This window comes from Anolis sagrei, chromosome 4 (genome assembly GCF_037176765.1).
Source record: "Anolis sagrei isolate rAnoSag1 chromosome 4, rAnoSag1.mat, whole genome shotgun sequence".
Classification (NCBI taxonomy): Eukaryota; Metazoa; Chordata; class Lepidosauria; order Squamata; family Dactyloidae; genus Anolis; species Anolis sagrei.
The window spans coordinates 64,358,737-64,378,608 of NC_090024.1; the positions used below are offsets into that span (position 1 = coordinate 64,358,737).

A 19,872-nucleotide genomic window follows, 5' to 3' on the forward strand; every position below is an offset into this window, starting at 1 on the left:
CGGGGAGTAGTCAGGAAATGAATGGTTATTTTAACTCAGCAATGAATGACATAATGTGATTCATCCACTTATTTCTTTCATATTGTACTGAATTAAAAAAACACCTTCAACTCTCAGGAACTCGATTTGAAAATGGTTCATGTTCTTTAAAATGAATGGCCCATTTCCTTGCGTGGGCAGCATGACTATTTCATGTGCAGTTAGGTTGTATATCATGCATTGCTGCAGAAGTTTTCAGGAATGTTTCAAATTGAAAGATATGTGCCTTTTTTAATTTCTAAAAGGTCAAGTGCTGTAAATACTGGCCAGATGACACAGAGATATATAAAGACATTAAAGTTACCCTAATAGAAACTGAGCTCCTGGCAGAATATGTGATCCGAACATTTGCAGTAGAAAAGGTGAGTGTTTAAAGACATAGTTTCTCAGAACAGTTCTAGTTATGTCATTCTTACAGTTGCCACATCTTTAAATCAACCCATTTCTTAAACATCTTTGTGGGTAGTATTCCACTGCCCCCTAATGGTAAGGACACTTTTCCTAGTTAAAGAAACAGAAGACAAAGGGGGCAACTTCAAGTCAATTTTAAGTTGGTTGTTTAATTTGTTTTGACCTGCAGGTATATTTCTAACCATTTTTATGTATTTGTTGTATTTTATTGGTGTTTTATATTGTGTCGGCATCGAATTGTTGCCTATTGGAAATCGTCCTGAGTCCCTCCTCGGAAGTTGAGAAGGAAGGGGTATAAATGTTCTAAATAAAATAAATAAATACATTTAATTTTGACTTAAGTGAGTTTAAAGTGGCATATGTTGTTTATTTTGAGTTTTCGGTGGTCTGTCAATGTATTTGTACTTGTAGTTTTTACTGGATAGGCACTGAATATTTGCCTTCTGTTGCTGGAATCCGCCCTGAGTCCCCTCATGGAGATAGGGTGGAATATAAATAAAGTTATTTATTTATTTATTTGGAGAGGACAGTGTTGATTCAAATCTGCTTCATTTTTGTTTTAAAATAGTTACTGTTACTTTCCTCTTGCTTTTTATTCAACAAATACAGAGAGGTGCCCACGAAATCCGAGAAATCAGACAGTTCCACTTCACAGGGTGGCCGGATCATGGTGTGCCTTACCATGCAACAGGACTTTTAGGATTTGTTCGCCAAGTCAAATCCAAAAGTCCACCAAATGCTGGTCCATTGGTTGTACACTGCAGGTGAGTGGAATGGGAAAGGGCTGCTGAGCTAGATGAGTAACATTACATGATATGTTATTTTCTTGATCACTCTAAATCTAGCACCTTAGATGTTAAACTGTAGACCCCATAATCTGTAATTATTTGCTGAGCAATATAGGTCTGATGAAGAACCACATATTTTACATCACTACTGCTTACAGCAGGGGTCCTCAAACTAAGGCCCGTGGGCCGGATGTGGCCCTTTAAGGTTATTTACACGTCCCCCCACTCTAAACATCAGACTTAGGGTCGCCCTAAGTCTGAAACAACTTGAAGGGAAACAATAACAACGAACCTAAATAACTTAACTATCTCTTCAGCCAAAAGCAGGCTCACGCTTCCCGTTAAAATACTGGTATGTTTATGTTGGTTAAAATTGTTCTTCCTTTTAAATATTGTATTGTTCTTTCATGGTTTTTTGTTTTACAAATAAGATATGTTCAGTGTGCATATGAATTTGTTCGTGTTTTTTCAAACTATAGTCCGTCCGTTCCCCAACTCCCTGAGTGTCCGTGAACTGGCCCCCTCCTTAAAACGTTTGAGGGCCACTGGTTTACAGTAATCTGTAACATGAAATTATGAGTTGTACTTTACGAGTAGTGTATAAAATATTTTTACATGATGGGAATCTATACCAGGGCTTCTTAAACCTTTTCCACTTGTGACCCCTTTCCACCCGAGACATTTTTCTTGTGACCCCAGATATATAGGTATATAAAATAGGTAAAAAATCCAACCTTTACTGAAAATAAATCAGCATTTGCAAGTCCTTTTTGTGGACTACAGCTGAAGCATTGCCTACAGAGTCAATTGTAAACATTGCATCTTGGTGCTAACAGATTTGTGTAAATCTCTAAGCAGCTTTCAGAAATCTTTACTATTACCAGTTTTTTCATGACCTCAATGTTGAGCATAGGGGACTTCATTTGGGGTTGACACTCAGTTTAAGAAGCTGTGATCTACACCGTGATGTTTAGTGTGGGCAGTCATAGCATGGGCTCCTAATATGTTTTAAGATTCAACTGCAAATATGCTTCCAAATTTGTTTTTTAACAGTGCTGGGGCTGGCCGAACAGGATGCTTCATTGTCATTGACATTATGCTAGACATGGCAGAAAGAGAAGGTGTTGTAGATATATACAACTGTGTCAGAGAGCTTCGTTCTCGAAGAGTTAACATGGTGCAAACTGAGGTATTCCAATCTTCTCCTCGTGTTCAAGGTTTCATATTATGCGTAATAAAATGTATGCTTATGCTACCACAGGGCAGAATTTAAATTATTTTCGGTTGTATGAGCTTTGTCCCTATAGGGAAGTGCAGAGTCTAGAGGTTCAACGAAAAAGAGATAGGACATAAATGTCATTAATTAATTAATTAATTAATTAATTAGATTGATAGATAAGAAGACGAGATAGATCAAAGACTGACAAACGGGTAGGAAGTATGAAGCAAGGGAATTAAGAGATGGCTGTAGGAGAAGCAGTTAAAGTGTGGCTGGATTGATAAGAGTTTTGCAGCACATTTGAAAGTAGAGATTTCAAAATGGAGATGAGAACAGTTTACTCAGTAGAAGGCAGATGTTCCAGACATAGATAGCAACATGACAAAAGGTATGGAGTTGGATGGGCATAGAGACTACTAAGGAGAAATAACAATAAAAACAACAAAAACAACATTTATATCTCCTGGGGGTAACTTGGATTGACAAGGTGAAAACTGGGACTGGAAACACACTCAAGGAGAGTGTGCTTACTTCTGGAACAGTCGCTTCTCTGGCTACCGCATAGAGCAATAATTTACACCTTTCTGGGTTCTGCTTAAATTTATTTTGTTCTACCAGCCTGGCATGAACCTGGATCTGATGGGTTGTGAGGCTGTCTCGCTGCTACTTTTTATTGCAAATGCAGATGTGCAGAACCTTTTCTCCCACATGGAAAATATGACATTATCAGAAAGTTTTCTGGGCACATCTCCTCCTTGATACACCAGATTTCTGTGTGTGGGAGTATTTCTGTAGAGAGAGGTATTCAGTCACTTAAGCCCCCACCTGCATTTCTAAATGTTTTAGCCCCAACGTGCATGCTGAAAGCATAGCTGTACCTCTTAAACACAAAACCAGGCAATAAAAAGCAATATCCAATATTGGCCCATATAGTGGAGATCCATTGAAATCAAAAGAACTTAACACTTGGTGCAGCTGCTCTAATTGGATGTGCAGAAATTGAATGTGGATGAGATAAAGAAAAAAAATAGAACTGGGTATGATTTATGTAACAATGACAGTGCATAGCAAAATACAAGGAAAAAATACTAAGGTTATAGCAACCACATTGTCTGATTACAAAAGCAGCACTATACTGAAGTACAGTGCCGTGATAATGAATAGGTTTCCAAGGGCATGCAAAATGGTGAAGGTAGCATTTAGAACTCTTAAACAAAATCATAGGATACTTCACTTAAGGGCTGTCATTTTTCCCAATGCTATTAACACACTCCTGTTGAGCTAGTATTTCTTTGCTTCTTCAGGAACAGTATGTATTCATACATGACGCAATACTTGAAGCCTGTCTGTGCGGAGATACCTCTGTTCCAGCTTCTCAAGTTAGGTCTGTATATTATGAAATGAATAAACTGGATCCTCAGACCAATTCAAGCCAAATCAAAGAAGAATTTAGAGTAAGTGATGGATGGAAAACATGTTTTTAAACAGGCAAAATGGCTCTCTAATAAGCAATCTGAATCTTTCTATTATTCTCTGAAGCCGGTGATGTTTTTTTAAAAAAAAAATGGCCTGCAATGCTTTGGGGATAAGAAACACATAACAACATAACAACATTCCTTTTAAGAGTAATGCTATTTTTCATATAAATGGTAGTGTGTTGATTTTTTTTGGTATTGTGTGTGTGTGTGTGTGCACAAGTATATGTTAACAAGTTGCTTTTTAAGGCTTTTATAGTGGATTATATCATGAATTCCTTTTGAAAAAGTAATTGTCCAGACTCTAAAAATAATAACAGCAACAACTTTATTTATACCCCGCCATCATCTCCCAGAGGGACTCGGGGCAGCTTACAAGGCACTCAAAGGTGCAACACATAAAATACAAAAAAAAAATGCAGCAACAGTAACAGCCAGCATAAATATCTCAGTTCATAAAACTCCTTGGTTAAAATTAATAAAACGCAGCAATAGCTGCCAATATAAAGCAACAATAGTCTATCTTAGTCATGAAAAGTGCTTGGTGAAATCTGTGGGTCTTCACATATTTATTAAAGAAATCTAACTGTGGTTGAAGGCCTGTTGAAACAACCATGTCTTCAGTTGTGTGCAGAAAGCTTGCAGAGTGGAGCCAGCCTGATCTCCCTTGGGAGGGCATTCCAAAGATGGGGGGCCACCACCAAGAAGGCCCTCTTCTTTTGTCCCCACCAACCACACTAGGACAGAGGTGGGACTGAGAGGAGGGCCTCTCTGGTAGATCTAAGCACCCACACTGGTTCATAGAAAGAGATGCGGTCTTGAAGGTAGGTTGGACCCGAAGTATATAAATAGAGCTTTATGGGTAATAACCGGCAGCCAGTAGAGCTGCTTTAATAGGGGCATTGTGTGCTCTGCCCCTATTATCTTCAATACACGTCTTCAAGACTCTGCTTGAAGACCTGTGTTGAAGGTAATAATCAAAATGCCAATAGAATACTATTCCTCTTTTTTCCAAGGTTGCATAGGGAGTTATCTTATAATGCCTTATGCAAGTGACTATTTTGGTCACACAGTGGCTAGATGCAGCCAAAGCAAAATGCCCATTGATAGACTATAGAGTGTCCTAAGAAATCTTTCTCACGACACACCACAACCATTGCTCTCCATATTATCTCTTTCCCTCCTTCCTGTCTCTCTCTAGAGTACAAAGTATCTGGCTTGTCAGAAATGTATTGATCGCAGCTACCTTCCTAACTGCAGTTCTCTCTCCTCCATCATTTTAACTTTGATTTTATTCTAATCTTCTAGACCCTGAATATGGTGACTCCCACATTACGTGTGGAGGACTGCAGCATAGCACTTTTACCTCGGAATCATGAGAAGAACCGCTGCATGGATGTCCTTCCGCCAGACAGATGCCTGCCTTTCCTCATCACAATAGATGGGGAGAGCAGTAACTATATCAATGCCGCACTGATGGATGTAAGCTCTTCTCCTGAGGTTAATAGTTACGGAGGAATGTTCTTGTACCACAAGCTGCAGACTCAACACAAAGGAGATCAAATCTTTCACATTTATGTTTGAAAAATGTCCAAAGCCTCCCCATACACCCCAAAAAATCCCTTGTGAGCCAAATTTAATTGTTATCCGCAGAACCACGAAATGAATAAGACCTGTGAAGTCAACACTTACATAAGTCCCATTGATTTAATGGGTCTGCTGCGGTTCAGGCTCACAATTGGATTTAGTCCCAAATCTTTAAACTCTCAAAACACATTAAGATCTGACATATATAACTGTTAAGGCCCAAAAGCTTTATTGAGAGGGCTAGTCGGTGGTAAAGGCATTTTAACAAATGAAAACTGCCAGCACATCTCTTATCTAAAGCTTGAGTACTAATGCCTAAATAGAACAGGAGTTGCCCATTATAGCACTAAGGCAGCTAATCAGCATAATAAGCTTTACAGCCATATTTTAGTTTCTTTTCCTTCTAATTTTTATAGCAATTAAAAGGGAGGGAAACACTTGCCTGTTGGCATAGATAGTACAGCCATTACCACAGTCACTCCCTTCATTTCTGAGGGAAGGAACATTTCCTAAAGGATTCTTCTCCCTCTTCATACGCAGACACACACACACACCCATTAAATGCAGCTATGGAAGTTTTAATAGCACTAATAGGGTTTCGCTAGATGGATACTTAAACATGTTTTACACTCTGTAGAGATTGTAGAGTATCTCTGACATTTTAGAGCAATAGTAATTAAAGCTGTCACACATATATACACATATGCCAGGAAAGCAGACTTCAGAAAAAGAATGAAGACATTTTAAACAGTCTTCCATAAAAACAGTCCTTTTCTCTAAGCATTATCCAAATAGTAATAAAGAGTTGTAGGAAACTTCTCTTTGGACAGGGAGGAGTTACTTTGATGCCACACTTTGGTTGGCAAATTAGGGACATTATCACCTATCAATACCCCAGCATCGCTCTTGGGAATTGTTTTAAAAAGTATGAGGAATGATTAGAAATGTACTCCATGTAACCTATTGAGTGGTAGGGCAATTTTGGCAGGACCCTGGGATGCCTTAAACCCAGTAGATCAGTGGCTCTCAGCCTTCCTAATGCCGTGACCCCTTAATACAGTTCCTCTTGTAGTGGTGACCCCCAACCATAAAATTATTTTCGTTGCTACTTCATAACTGTCATTTTACTACCGTTATGAGTCATAATGTAAATATCTTTGGCGACCCCCTGAAACCCCCTCGTGACCCCCCCCCCGGGGCTCCAACCCCCAGGTTGAGAAACTCTGTAGTAAATGTTCTTTTTTCAATCATGAAATAAATCAGATGTTACCTTTCAAATTAGTTCCTGTTGGAAAAGATCTGCTAATGGGCCTAAAAAGGCCAGGGAGGCTCTAAAATAGCAAAAATGCCTCACATAGACCTTAGGGATTTAGGAAGGTTTTAAAAGTTTTTTTTTAAAATGTGTGTTGCGGGGCAGAACAAGGGCACGCCTGATGAGGGGGAAGGCCAGTATGACAGCTACCTATTCCTACCCTGCGTCAGAAGTATTTTCATGATCTGGTGCTTTAGGGAGAACTTCCAAATAGTCCTGCCCCTGCCTAATAAAAATAGAACTGCTCCCATAGATACTCGAGTGTTGGTTGAGCAACTGCTACTGGTGTTTTCCTGGAGTCTAGGAATCGTAACTACTACTAACATTAGGCACAGTATGACTATTTCCTTAGACAGTAGAATTTGGATGTCATAAAAATTTGATAAATCATTAGTACTAAAATCTATTTTATTATAGTATAATAAAAATCTAACTTTATTATTGCGGAGAGAAGCAAATTTGTGACAAATTTTGCTTCACTTGTCAAAAGATCTTGTCTGGCTTTGGAAATGTTTTTTTGGACATGTGGGAAAGTTCTCCAACAGCAACATGGAGCTCTCCCTTCCAGAAAACATTTGGTATTTATTTATTTGATTTTGATTTGCGTTGTTAGTCACCCTATACAAACATTCCAGAGTACATCCTAGTAAATTCTGCAGATTCCTTGCATGATGTCTGCCTTACATGTAGTTCTGGAGTCATTCAGCACCCCACCATTTATGAGTGTCTCCTAAGGTTTAGGTGCCATTACTGCTGTAGGCGTTTTCTTAGAATAGCTATAATCCTGATATTGCTTCTACAATAACTGAATTATTCTTCCCCTTGTTTTACAGAGTTATAAACAGCCTTCAGCTTTTATAGTTACACAGCATCCTTTACCAAATACTGTCAAAGATTTCTGGAGACTGGTTCTAGACTATCACTGCACATCAATCGTTATGCTGAATGATGTGGATCCAGCACAAGTAAGTCGCACAGACTTAAAACTGTACTTTTTTAGTTCGATGATGAAACACTAATGGACAGGCATATTTCTGTTTTTTCATTAAATAATATGTGTTGCATATTGAAACGTTCTAAGATTGATACATAATTTAGAAGTGGGAAAAAGGAATTATGACCTAAGCTGAAAAGGTATCAAATTTAACCATAATTTAGATGTACTTGCAGGAGTAACCATTGCAATACATTAGGAATTTGCCTCTTTTGGAAAAGAAACAGATAATTTTAGCTATAAACACAGAAAAAATGTTTTAAAATTGAACAATTTCAAGTTTGCCCAATATTTCAATGTATTTAAATGATAAAATAGTGAAGAGTAGAGACATCACACTGTCAATGAAGGTCTGCATAGTTAAAGCAATGGTATTCCCTGTAGTAACCTATGGATGTGAGAGCTAGACCATAAGGAAGGCTGAGTGAAGGAAGATAGGCACTACTGAACGGTGGTGTTGGAGGAAAATTTATTTATTTATTTATAACCTGGGAAACTGTTTTAATGTATATTTTATAACTATTTTAATGTATATGATTGTATTTTACTACATTTTATATTATGTTTGGCATTGAATTGTTGCCTGTTTGGAAGCCACCCTGAGTCACTCTTCGGAGGTTGAGAAGGACGGGGTATAAATGGTCTAAATAAATAAATGAATTTTTTTTTTACGGTATTTCTATCGCCTTTCTCAGCCCGAAGGCGACTCAAGGAGGCTTCCAAATTGGCAGCAATTTGATGCCACAACAGTCATAGATACAATTAAAACATTTAGAAAATCATTATAAAAATCCATACCAAAAAAAAAAACATCATTGCCAATGTCTTCCTGTTAATCTCATTTTCCAGTAGCATCATCTAAGCTAGGGGTCCACAAACTTTTTAAACCGAGGGCCAGGTCACAGCCCCTCAAACTGTTGGAGGGCCAGATTATAATTTGAAAACAAAACAAAACATGAATGAATTCTTATGCACACTGCACACATCTTATTTGTAGTACAAAAAACACTTTAAACCAATAGAATAATTAAATGAAGAACAATTTTAACAAATATAAACTTATTAGTATTTGAGTGGAAAGTGTGGGCCTGCTTTTGGCTGATGAGATAGTATTGTTGTTGTGTGCTTTCAAGTTGTTTCAGACTTAGGTTGAGCCTGAGCAAGGGCCGGGTAAATGACCTTGGAGGGCCGTATCTGGCCCCCAGGCCTTAGTTTGAGGACCCCTGATCTAAGCCATTCCATGTTTCCTTCTTTCATAGTTCCATATTTATCTGTTACGCTGCATTTCCAAAAGGTTTTTACTTTTTTTGGAAAGTCAGGAGGGAGGGGGCTGATCTAATAGAGAGGGAGTTCCACAGCCAAGGGCCCACCACTGAGAAGGCCCTGTCTCTCATCCTCTGGAGGGAACGATATTAGAGGCAAAGATTTGGCCACATAATGAGAAAACAGGAAAGCTTGGAGAAGATAATGATAATGGGGAAAATGGAAGTCAAAAGGAAGAGGAGCAGACCAAGGGCAAGATGGATGGATAGTTTCCTTGAAGTGACTGGCTTGACCTTGAAGGAGCTGGTGGTGGCAATGGCTGACAGGGAGCTCTGGTGTGGGCTGCTTTTTGAGGTCACAAAGAGTCAGTAGTGACTAAACTAATAAACAAATTTAAATGCTGCCATAAGTATTATGAAAAAAATCATAACACTGTATTCTATAATGTGTAAAAAGCCTCACTATGGAATAGTTGATGTTCAGCTCCAGCCCAGCTCCCCTTCTTCATAATTTCATAATGTTACAAGTTTGTTATGCCATAGAAAATCATTGTTGAATACGTAGTTTAGACAATTGCTGATAATCAGTTCCTTCTCAGAAAACAATGAGAAGCCTTGGAGTGCTTTTATCATGCCGAAACCCTGCTGTTTTCATGGAATTTTACAGGAGATCCTAGACAAGATGTTCCATTTGTAATTCTTCCATTGCATTCCCACTACTACTTTTTTCAATCCATTAAGGCCGTAAGAGCAGAGTCATAAGCCTTTTGAACTGTAATGCTAGTAGCTATCCATCTGGAAACAAACGTTTTTTCACATGTAATAATTGTCAATAGACCATTAAGCTCATCGATCAAACAAACAAAAAAATCACTTTTAGGGAATTGATTTCTAGGTGTTCAGTCATGTTTGGAGAATCAGCATGGTGTAGTGGTTTCAGCCTATGACTCTGGAGTTACAGGTTCAAATTCCTTCTCAGCCCCAGAGGAAGGCAATGGCAAACCCCTCTGAAAGTAAATGCTCCCACTAGAAACATACATATTTTTTTAATTGCATTCCTTTGCTAAGTGACTGGGCACTAGTGGATCAATCTGCTGTCTGGTCTATTTTATTTGTGAGGGGATCTCATAAATTATCATTTTAATACAATAAAATAACAAAAGGAAAACTTTTTATTAGCAATAGAAATCTTTTGCTATTCTTGCTTTAAAATTCATAACTAATATTCCTTCTGCAAGTCAGTAAGTACAAATTGCAAATGTTATTGCGGGTTTTTTTGTATACCAGCCACACTCCTCTGTCCCCAGGGAAACACATGAAAGGCAAAATCCTTGTTTGCGTGCTGGTGGGTTACTTTCAGAGTGGAAGAGGAAAGCCTCAGGGGAGGCAAGACTTTTAGCTGCCACTACAATGCACATTTGAATTTCTTAGCCATGCTTGAATGCACAAGCTTTTTCAGCCTTCCATCGGTGGTTCTAGATCCTTTTAAAAACTAATGGGCCATGCTCTCTCTCAGGTAATACATCTGTTTTGATACGTTTGCCAATAACATCCATTACAAGATGTTAAATTAGGAATTGCTGTTGTTATGTGTCATGAGTCAACTCTATTCTAAGGTTTACTTTGCAATATTTACTCAGGGGAGATTTTCCACCACAAGGTCTGTAGCTTTCTCTGCCAAAGATTGGTGATGCCTCACCAAACTAAGACATCCGTGATTCTACAGCATTGAACCATGGCAGTTAAAGTGATATCAAATTGCATTAATTCTACAATGTAGATGCACCCTGAGAGAGAGACTGAGTTGGCCAGGGTCGCCCAGTGAATTTCGAACAATGATCTCTCAGATTCCTAGTTCAACACTCAAAACTTTTATGATATTTAATGAAAATCTTTCATTTATATTTTTAACAGCGGGAGCTCACCCACTCCTTGGATTTGAACCACCAACCTTTCAGTCAGCAAGTTCACCAGCTCAGCGGTTTAACCCACTGCACCACCAGGAGGCCCTTTCTCCCTAGATTAGATCCACTGAAATTGCTGAAAATGACTACAGTAATGTATGACTATCAGGTCCCATTCACTTCAGTGAATCTGCTCTAATTAGGATTGAGGTTGGATGTATTTTGAAATCATCATGAAAATTTGAGAGCCACCACTTGGCTTTTCAGATCAATTTCTGAAACCTAGAAGACAATCAACATTTTGTGTTGCATAGGATCATAGAATCATTGAGTTAGAAGTGACCTCATGGGCCATCCAGTCCAACCCCCTGCCAAGAAGCAGGAAAATCACATTCAAAGCACCCCCACAGGTGACCATCCAGCCTCTGTTTAAAAGCCTACAAAGAAGGAGCCTCCACCACAGACTTCACCTGCTGAACAGCTCTCACAGTTAGGAAGTTCTTCCTAATGTTCAGGTGGAATCTCTTTCCTGTAGTTTGAAGCCATTGTTCCGCGTCCTAGTCTCCAGGGCAGCAGAAAACAAGCTTGTTCCTTCCTCCCTGTGACTTCCCCTCACATATTTATACCTGACCATCATGTCTCCTCTCACCCTTCTCTTCCGAAGGCTAAACATGCCCAGCTCTTTAAGCCTCTCCTCATAGGGCTTGGTCTTGAGGGCATTGATCATTTTAGTCACCCTCCTCTGGACACATTCCAGCTTGTCAACATCTCCCTTCAATTGTGGCACCCAGAATTGGACACAGTGTTCTGAATGTGGTCTGGCCAAGGCAGAATAGAGGGGTAGCATGACTTTCCTGGATCTAGACATTATACTCCTATTTATGCAGGCCAAAGGGAAAAGATGTCCTGTGTTGTTGCTTAGTAGTAAGAACCACAATTCTCTCTCTGTGCAAGTCAATTGCCTCTAGAAAGCTCATGATGCAGAAAACTCAAGTATTAAGGAAATCTGATCCTCGGATACTTTTCCTCTATGTGGAAGCTCTATATTCACAAGTAATGGCACTGGTTCTCTTTCAATAATTTGTCTTTATTAGGTAACATTAGAAATTGTAGCGGAAAGCTTTGCTAAGGAAAACTCCACTCCATGCATTGCCTCTTTTGCCACAAGTTGTTAATATGCAATGTCATCTCAAAACAAGGGATGCCTGCAGATGTGTGGCGATGCCTGTGAATGGTTATCATTACAAAATGTATACAGATGGCTGTGTATGCACACAGGTTCCAAAGTAGGGGTCCTACTGACCCTTTTGCTTTGGCCCTGTGTATTACTGGCATATAGATCACAAAAGGTTGGTTATGAGGGCTTGTTGCCTTGGGACTGAGAAATGTTTCTCATTAAATAAAGAAAAATGAAGAACTTTGGTTAGCACCTCAGCCAAAAACAAAAGAGAGAGAGAGAGAGATGGAGGGGAGAGGAGTGCATTAATCCAAGTTTTGTGTTAGCTTGTTGGAAGTAAAGAGAAAAAGAGCCTCCAGATTCATAAAAATAAACTCATTGAGCCAAAGTGTTTTGAACCTAAAATTTTCATCAGGGCACTTTTAAGGCCAAGCCAGATAGAATCGCTCCAACTTGTCTGTTGCAAAAGAATTCTGAGAAGTCTGCTGAAGAAGGATTTATAGTCAATTAGACATACCAGTAACTATTTGTTTAACAGCATATTGCCTTCAATTTTTTTCCAAATTATTGAAACCCAGATGGTTTTCATTGGGATTGCAGTACATGAAGGGTGCATTCTCCACAATGACGCCTCAGAGTTTCCTGGTGAAATTAATTGCTTCACAGCAGGGGAATTACAGCCAGAAAGGGTAGGGTTAAACTTTGTGCTGTGATTCTAACCTGCACAATATGATTGGATTAATTTTGTCATGTTGATTAAAACATTTGGTAACATTTCTGTAGCCAACAGCTGGTTTAAGTGAAGAAGATTTTGTTGAGCTGCCAATTGAAGCACAAGAAGGATGACATTTCCAAGCCTTTCTGCCACAAAGTGAGGATGCAATAAAGTATTGCAACAGATGTGTATTTCTGATTGTTGCAGCCCCATTCACTGGCTGGAGTTGGCTGGAAACATAGAATTATAGAATCATAGAGTTGGAAGAGACCTCGTAGGCCATCCAGTCCAACCCCCTGCCAAGAAGCAGGAAAATTGCATTCAAAGCACCCCCGACAGATGGCCATCCAGCCTCTGTTTAAAAGCCTCCAAAGAAGGAGCCTCCACTACACTCCAAGGCAGAGAGTTCCACTGCTGAACAGCTCTCAGTCAGGAAGTTCTTCCTCATGTTCAGATGGAATCTCCTTTCTTGTAGTTTGAAGCCATTGCTCCGAGTCTTAGTCTCTAGGGCAGCAGAAAACAAGCTTGCTCCCTCCTCCCTATGACTTCCTCTCACATATTTATATTTATACTTACATTTATACTTATCTTCCTTCTGCTCTGATTGGCTATTAAATAAACCTCCTTCATCCCTTCTTACTCCTGGCTGTTGAAGTACCAGAGAAGAAGTGGCAATGATCTCATTTTACAATAAATCTATATAGTTTTACTGAGTACAGAGCAGCAACATAGATGTGTAACTCTAGGTTATGAATCCCTAACTGCAATACTGAATGCCAACCATTGTCTTTAAACAGCCAGACTAACCATGTCTACATTGCCTCTTAGGAGGTTTCAGGATTTTAAATCCACTGAACTCAAGAAATAACTCTATGCACCTGCCAACTCACAACCTTCTTTTCCCACATCCTAGGGTGAAAAAGGACTCACTGGAATGTCTATGTGTGTTTGTACTTTTATGGAAGCATATCGTCCCCAAGTTGGTATCATATGTGAGCCTTAACACATAAATGGAGCCATACAAGGAGCCATACATTAGTTTAGGTTCAAATAGATGCACAGTGAACTCAGTTCTCATAATATCAAGAAGAGTTGCCATTTACACCAGCTTCTTTCCACTATATATTCTTTGCAAATCCTGCCAGAACAATTTCTGCATCAGTACATCTCTCTGCAGTTCTGTTTTTTCTTCTTCTTCATTTTCTCTTTGTCCAATGTCTGGCCCTATTATAGATTCTGTGGCTTACTTACAAAGTGATGTCTGGAATAGTGGGAGGTGAAGGATTAAACAGCCCTGTAAGGCTATTCAACCTACACAATATTATCTGACAATTAAATTGTCCAGAATACAGCACTATAATGCCTGTGATCCCCTCTGGCTACTATTTCCTATATAACTTAAACTTTCTGGGACAAGCTTTTAAAGGGGAATAAAGAGACATTCACAGATATAAAAATCGGTAAAAGTTTGAGGCCAGACTGATGTTATCCAGTATTTCTGGACTGAGAACAAAACTTTGCTTCTGGGAATTTAAGCTATAAGGTTTATTATCTGGCTATCGCAACAGTTTGCCATACCCAGAGGTTAGTGTTTGTGCCCCACATAATGCCCAACAGGTTGACCGCACTCTTGCATGCTGTCACAGTCTATTCCTTCACTGGTGTGAAACTGTCATTATAAATGTCAACAAGGATTTAAGAATTTAGTAGTAAACAATAGTTGAGTGAAAATATGTGAATGAGAGGCTTCAAATGAGGAAAGCCAAACTAAAATAATTGATCCAATTCAAGAGGTTGGTTTTGATCCAGTTCAGGAGGTTGGTGTCTGGATAGTTTGGCCACCATATTTGTCAAGGAGGATCTTTTCCAATATGATTCTTCTGTATTTTAAGACAATACTGGGGGACCTGTGGTCCTCCAGATGCCAAACTCCATTCACTTCTAACTTGGTTGGGTAGTGGTAAAGTCTCATGGGCATAGTAGCTCATGAGCATTTGGAGGCCTGGAGGTTCTTCACCCTGTTTGAACCTAAATCTGTCAATGTAGCCTTGTTCTAAGGAGGCAAAATGTTAACTACAAAGAGCAGTACCCTGCTTTTGAAGTCCATGCTTGTAGTTGCATAGTTTCATCTAGAAGTAGGTGAATTTCTTTCTTCTGCCAGGCAATTTTTACTTCAGCTTTTGTGTTGCATACAAAGTAATTATTGATTAAGTTAGTTTAAAGAGATATACCTGTATTTTTAGATTTTAAAAAATCACCTGGTAAACATTTGTGCTGAGAATAGTCTAGCAATAGTCTAAATAAATAAAAACAAATAAAATGAAACATGTGAAATGCTTGCAATGCAACTATGTAGCCACATTTGTAATCACAAACTCTACTTGATTACAGTTGGATATATAAATATATGACAGAGCAAGATTTTACCTTCAGAGGTACGTTTACTGGGGGAGGGGGTTGTAAATCTGCAAATACGTTTTGGTCTAAAATACTATCCAGAATCCTGTTGGGCACTATGCAAGCTTGACTCCTGGTTCTGCAACTGTATTTTAGCTCTATTGTATCTTCCCAGGTAGGATACGAAACAAGCATGATCCTTGTAATTGAGCAGGAAGGCAAACACACAACAAACAATAACTTTGGCTAAACTAAGGGAAGTAGCAAGCCAGATATGTGGTTTCTGTCCAATCTACTCACAGTACTTACAAACCATCAGTATTTGATAGAACTTCAGAGTTAACGCGAAGACAAAGTGTGAGTGAACTGGTATATTGATGATGTTACTTAGAAACCGCTCTGAGTCCCCTCGGGGAGATAGAGCGGTATATAAATAAAATGTTATTATTGTTATTATTATTATTATTATTATTATGTAGAATGTAGTCAGGGAATGTTTGTTGTTTACAGGGATGATCTCAACATCTGGCATTGTATGTAGCCATCACTTCTGATTGTTGGCCCTGGGTACATAATGCTGTAGTTATATAATTTCTAGCAAAATATAAACAACAGAGCTCAACAAATAATACTGGCCATAGGGAGAGGTCAGCTATTGTCAACATGGAGTTGTGCAGGCTCACTGAAACAGACCAGCATACAACTAATCTTTTTCGACAATTCTCATCATAGATTATTGGGCTCTATTTTGAGCTTAAACTTTGTTTATTTATGTTATTGGTTTTATCTTGTATTGTATTGTGTTTTTATTATGCATTGTTTTAGGCACATTGTGCCATCTGTAAGCCACCCTGAGTTACTTCAAGGAGATGGAGGCAGGGTATGAAAATAAACTTGTTGTTATTATTTGAAAAACAACAAGATGAGTCCACAGCAAACAAGATCACTCTGCTGGCTGTTGTATTGGATCACACATCGGACACTTCCCAAGTGTGTAAGGCTGTGTGATATATTGACAAATAATGTGTGCAGATCCCAGTAAGGTGGCCTTTTGCAGCTGACAGATGGTAATGTCAGCGCTGATTGTGTTTAATTGCAGGCCAAGGTCTTTAGGCACTGCACCCAGTGTGCCGATCACCATTATTATTATTGTTATTGTTATATTATTATTATTATTATTATTATTATTATTTCATTCTTATTTTACATCAACACCAGTAATGGCATTTTTTTACAGTACTTGCTTATGAAAGCATTTCCCTGGCCAGGCTATTGGCTGATTCGCACAAGTATAGCTCTTCTCTCTCCTCCCAGGACTTGAATGTCTGCAGGTTGTGCATAGGCTATATGGGAATCCGCCAAACAAACCACCACTCTTCCAACTTCCAGCAAACTGGCAGTCTTTGGTATTCATGAAAGTACACCAGTACTTCGCCAGCTTTAAACAGAGACTTGACTTTTGATTATTTTTCCTTCCCATTTAAATTATCCTTGTGTTGTTCAAGAGGTTTTTAAAAGAAGTTGTTGTTGTATTATTTGGAGCTGGGGTTGCAGCCTTAATGATGGTGTGAGGGGAGTATGAGGCCCCCATACCTGGCATAATTGCTCACCCCTGATGTATAAGACTCAAAACTGGTTGGTTAAAGTATACTACAACATGTTTTCTAAAAATATATTTATTAAATGTGGATTAATCTTTGTTTTACAGTTGTGTCCACAATATTGGCCTGAGAATGGAGTTCATCGGCACGGCCCTATTCAGGTGGAGTTTGTTTCTGCAGATTTAGAAGAAGATATTATCAGCCGGATATTCCGAATTTATAATGCATCAAGAGTAAGGATCTGACTCAATCATTTCCACATTTAACTTAACGACAGTAGAAGAAAATGAGTTCACATGTTAAAGAGTTCAAGCATACTTAACTAACATATCATTAAACCATCATAATGTGGCTTTATCTTGTATGCTTCCCTTTCTTCCTTTGGCATGGCTGCAGGAAGTTGGAAACGTTCACTTTTGTTTTAGATTAACCACAGCTTGCGTTTTTAATTGGTCATAGCTAACATGACCTATACATAATCACAGCTGAAACACCAAACTAAAGTTAACCTTAAAATGAGGCAGAATTTTTCCAGTCTCTATATAGCCACACCAGAGACAAGAGGGGGAAGTGAGGACCAGACATTAGCAAGAATGCATATTCAATTCAATTGGCATATTTCTCTTTTGCAAAAGGATTTCCTCATTAACATGCAATACGGCAAATAGATTTTCAAATTAAATATGTTTTTATTTCAGTGAACATTACCAACACAAAGTCCACTTTATGCAAAATAAGCAGTTGAGGACAAAAGCACCTTTAGTAAATGCTCTCTCAATGTATCATCTAGTTTGATTTTCAGTGAACCTAAAGGCTGCTTGGGGTTCATTATTGTAATGTTAAATTTTGACTCAGCATCATGCCTGAATGGATCCATTATATTCTATAGACTCATTATGTTTAGAATAGGAGAGTTATTTTAAATGTGATGTCTAGTGATCCATTTTAAAGATAAGTCAAACTGGTGAACTCTCAAACACCAAACGAACTAGATGTATTCAAGAATCCTCAAGCTATTATCCCTAACTACATGAGTGTTGGTCCCCAATTTTTCAATTTTGGGGGTGAATAACAGAAGTGTTCTAGTGCACTTACCTTTTGTACTTTCCCATCAATTTCTGGTTTTTGAATACAGGGATGTATGGGTAACTAAAATTGGGGAAATGTGGGGAGCTTTTGATTTCATTAGAACCCAGATTTGTTCTCCTTGCTATGGACATAAACAAATTACCAAAGTTAAGATGGTAACATTGCTCAAAATAAGTTGTAATACAGAAATTAAGTAGATTGACTGTAGTTGTGTCCAACTCTGGGGGTGGTGCTCAACTCAATTTCGAAGCCTAAGAGTCGGTGTTGTCCATAGACACCTCCAAGGTCATGTGGCTGGCATGACTGCATGGAGCATCATTACCTTCCCACAGAAGCAGTATCTATTGATCTACTCATATTTGCATGTTTTTGAACTGCTAGGTTGGCAGAAGCTGGAGCTAACAGCAGGAGCTCACCCCTTTCCTCAGATTTGAACTTCCAACCTTTCAGTCGGCAAGTTCAGCAGCTCAATAGTTTAACCCTAAGCGCCACCTGAGGGTTAAACCGCTGGTGCAGAAATTGCTTGCAAACAAAAGAACAAAGACCTTGAATTTTAAAAGAAAATCTCACAGCATATCTTAATGAACTTTATTATTTCCCTTCTTTGAAGATAACAAAGCTCACAAAAAGCTAATTGGTCATTTTTCAGTTAATTCAAATGTGAAGATTCATACCCAAGATAATATTCAAGGTCTGAGACTTTTGGTTTTCTTTTGTATTGAAACTACTGAAATGTGTAGTCTTAAAGGAGTTCAGCATGCAAGAATGTGTGCTTGCCAACCCTTCCAGACTAAAGGCTCACATAAACAACCAGGGACCCTGGCTGACTCCTTTACCAACCTCACAATGTTTGTAATTTTATATCAACATTCTTAAATAGTTAAGATCATTGGAAGCTTTTCTTCCTCATGTTTTGTATAAATTAGTAAGAAGATTTCTTTCAAATTACATTCTATAAAATAAAATCCATCTTTGCAGAGAGATGCTAGTAAAGATCAGCTTCTTTTGGATGCAGAAGGCTTGATTTAGCCTTTTGACAATCAGTCATTACACATTGAAAGTTCATACTGAGAATTTGAAAATGACAAGCATATGAAAAAAGAGAACAACCATAATTGGAACAGTGCTGCAAATTTTACTTTGCTTGCCTGTGATTGCTCTGATATTAATCATTGCATATTTGGTTCTTGCAGCTGTGCCATTGTTTCATCCCAGTATATTTGTATCTTTGGCTATTTAGAATATCGTCTTCATAGCGCTTGAGAGTTCACAGTACTCCCATGTGGATATCTCTAGTAATGGTTAGTAGTAGTAACCTGTTTTATTAAATGTAAAACAGGTTACCTTTTTAAGGAGGAAACCCCCTCCATAAAGAAATAAAGCTGCCTCCCTTCCTCCTCTCCTTCAGAAAACAACTGAAGACCTACTTATGCTCACTAGTATACAGAGAGAAAGAGGATTAGATAATGAAAGATTACTACCGGACCCCGGGTAGTAACTATTGAGAACTATTTCGTATTTGGACTCTCCTAGTCCACGCCAGCCCAGTGACCATCGTTTGACTATACAATGAATGCACACTGTTTTGTGAACTCTAATTGGCTGTTGGAAATTAATGTGGATGTTTGTTTAGATTTTTTGTTATTATATAATTTTGTTTGACTAGGTGTATTTTAATTTATTGATATTAGGTTTTAATTCTATTTTCATTTTCAGGGTTTCTCTGGGATTTTATGTCAATATTTGTTTGTTTTACAAAGGCATTGAATTTGCCGTTGTTATGTTAGAATCCTCCCTGAGTCCCCTCGGGGAGATTATTATTATTATTATTATCATTCAGTGTTAATAGGAGTGTGCAGTGTTTATATTGCATAGTTGTAGAATAAATAATGCTGTCTTTTT

General features: G+C 38.4%; 1 protein-coding gene across 14 annotated transcripts in view; it reads left to right on the forward strand.

Moving 5' to 3' along the window:
- The window catches only part of PTPRM (protein tyrosine phosphatase receptor type M), a 529,398-nt gene that overhangs the window by 501,281 nt on the left and 8,245 nt on the right, over positions 1-19,872 (forward strand). For 7 of the 14 annotated variants that reach the window (XM_060775055.2, XM_060775056.2, XM_060775060.2 and 4 more), the window contains 7 exons: positions 285-401; positions 1,060-1,214; positions 2,292-2,427; positions 3,762-3,911; positions 5,241-5,432; positions 7,665-7,796; positions 16,989-17,114. In XM_060775055.2, the coding sequence (XP_060631038.2) occupies positions 285-401; positions 1,060-1,214; positions 2,292-2,427; positions 3,762-3,911; positions 5,241-5,432; positions 7,665-7,796; positions 16,989-17,114 (1,008 nt within the window). The remainder of the gene's footprint in view (positions 1-284; positions 402-1,059; positions 1,215-2,291; positions 2,428-3,761; positions 3,912-5,240; positions 5,433-7,664; positions 7,797-16,988; positions 17,115-19,872) is intronic. The other 7 variants (XM_060775057.2, XM_060775061.2, XM_060775062.2 and 4 more) reach the window with 1 other exon arrangement.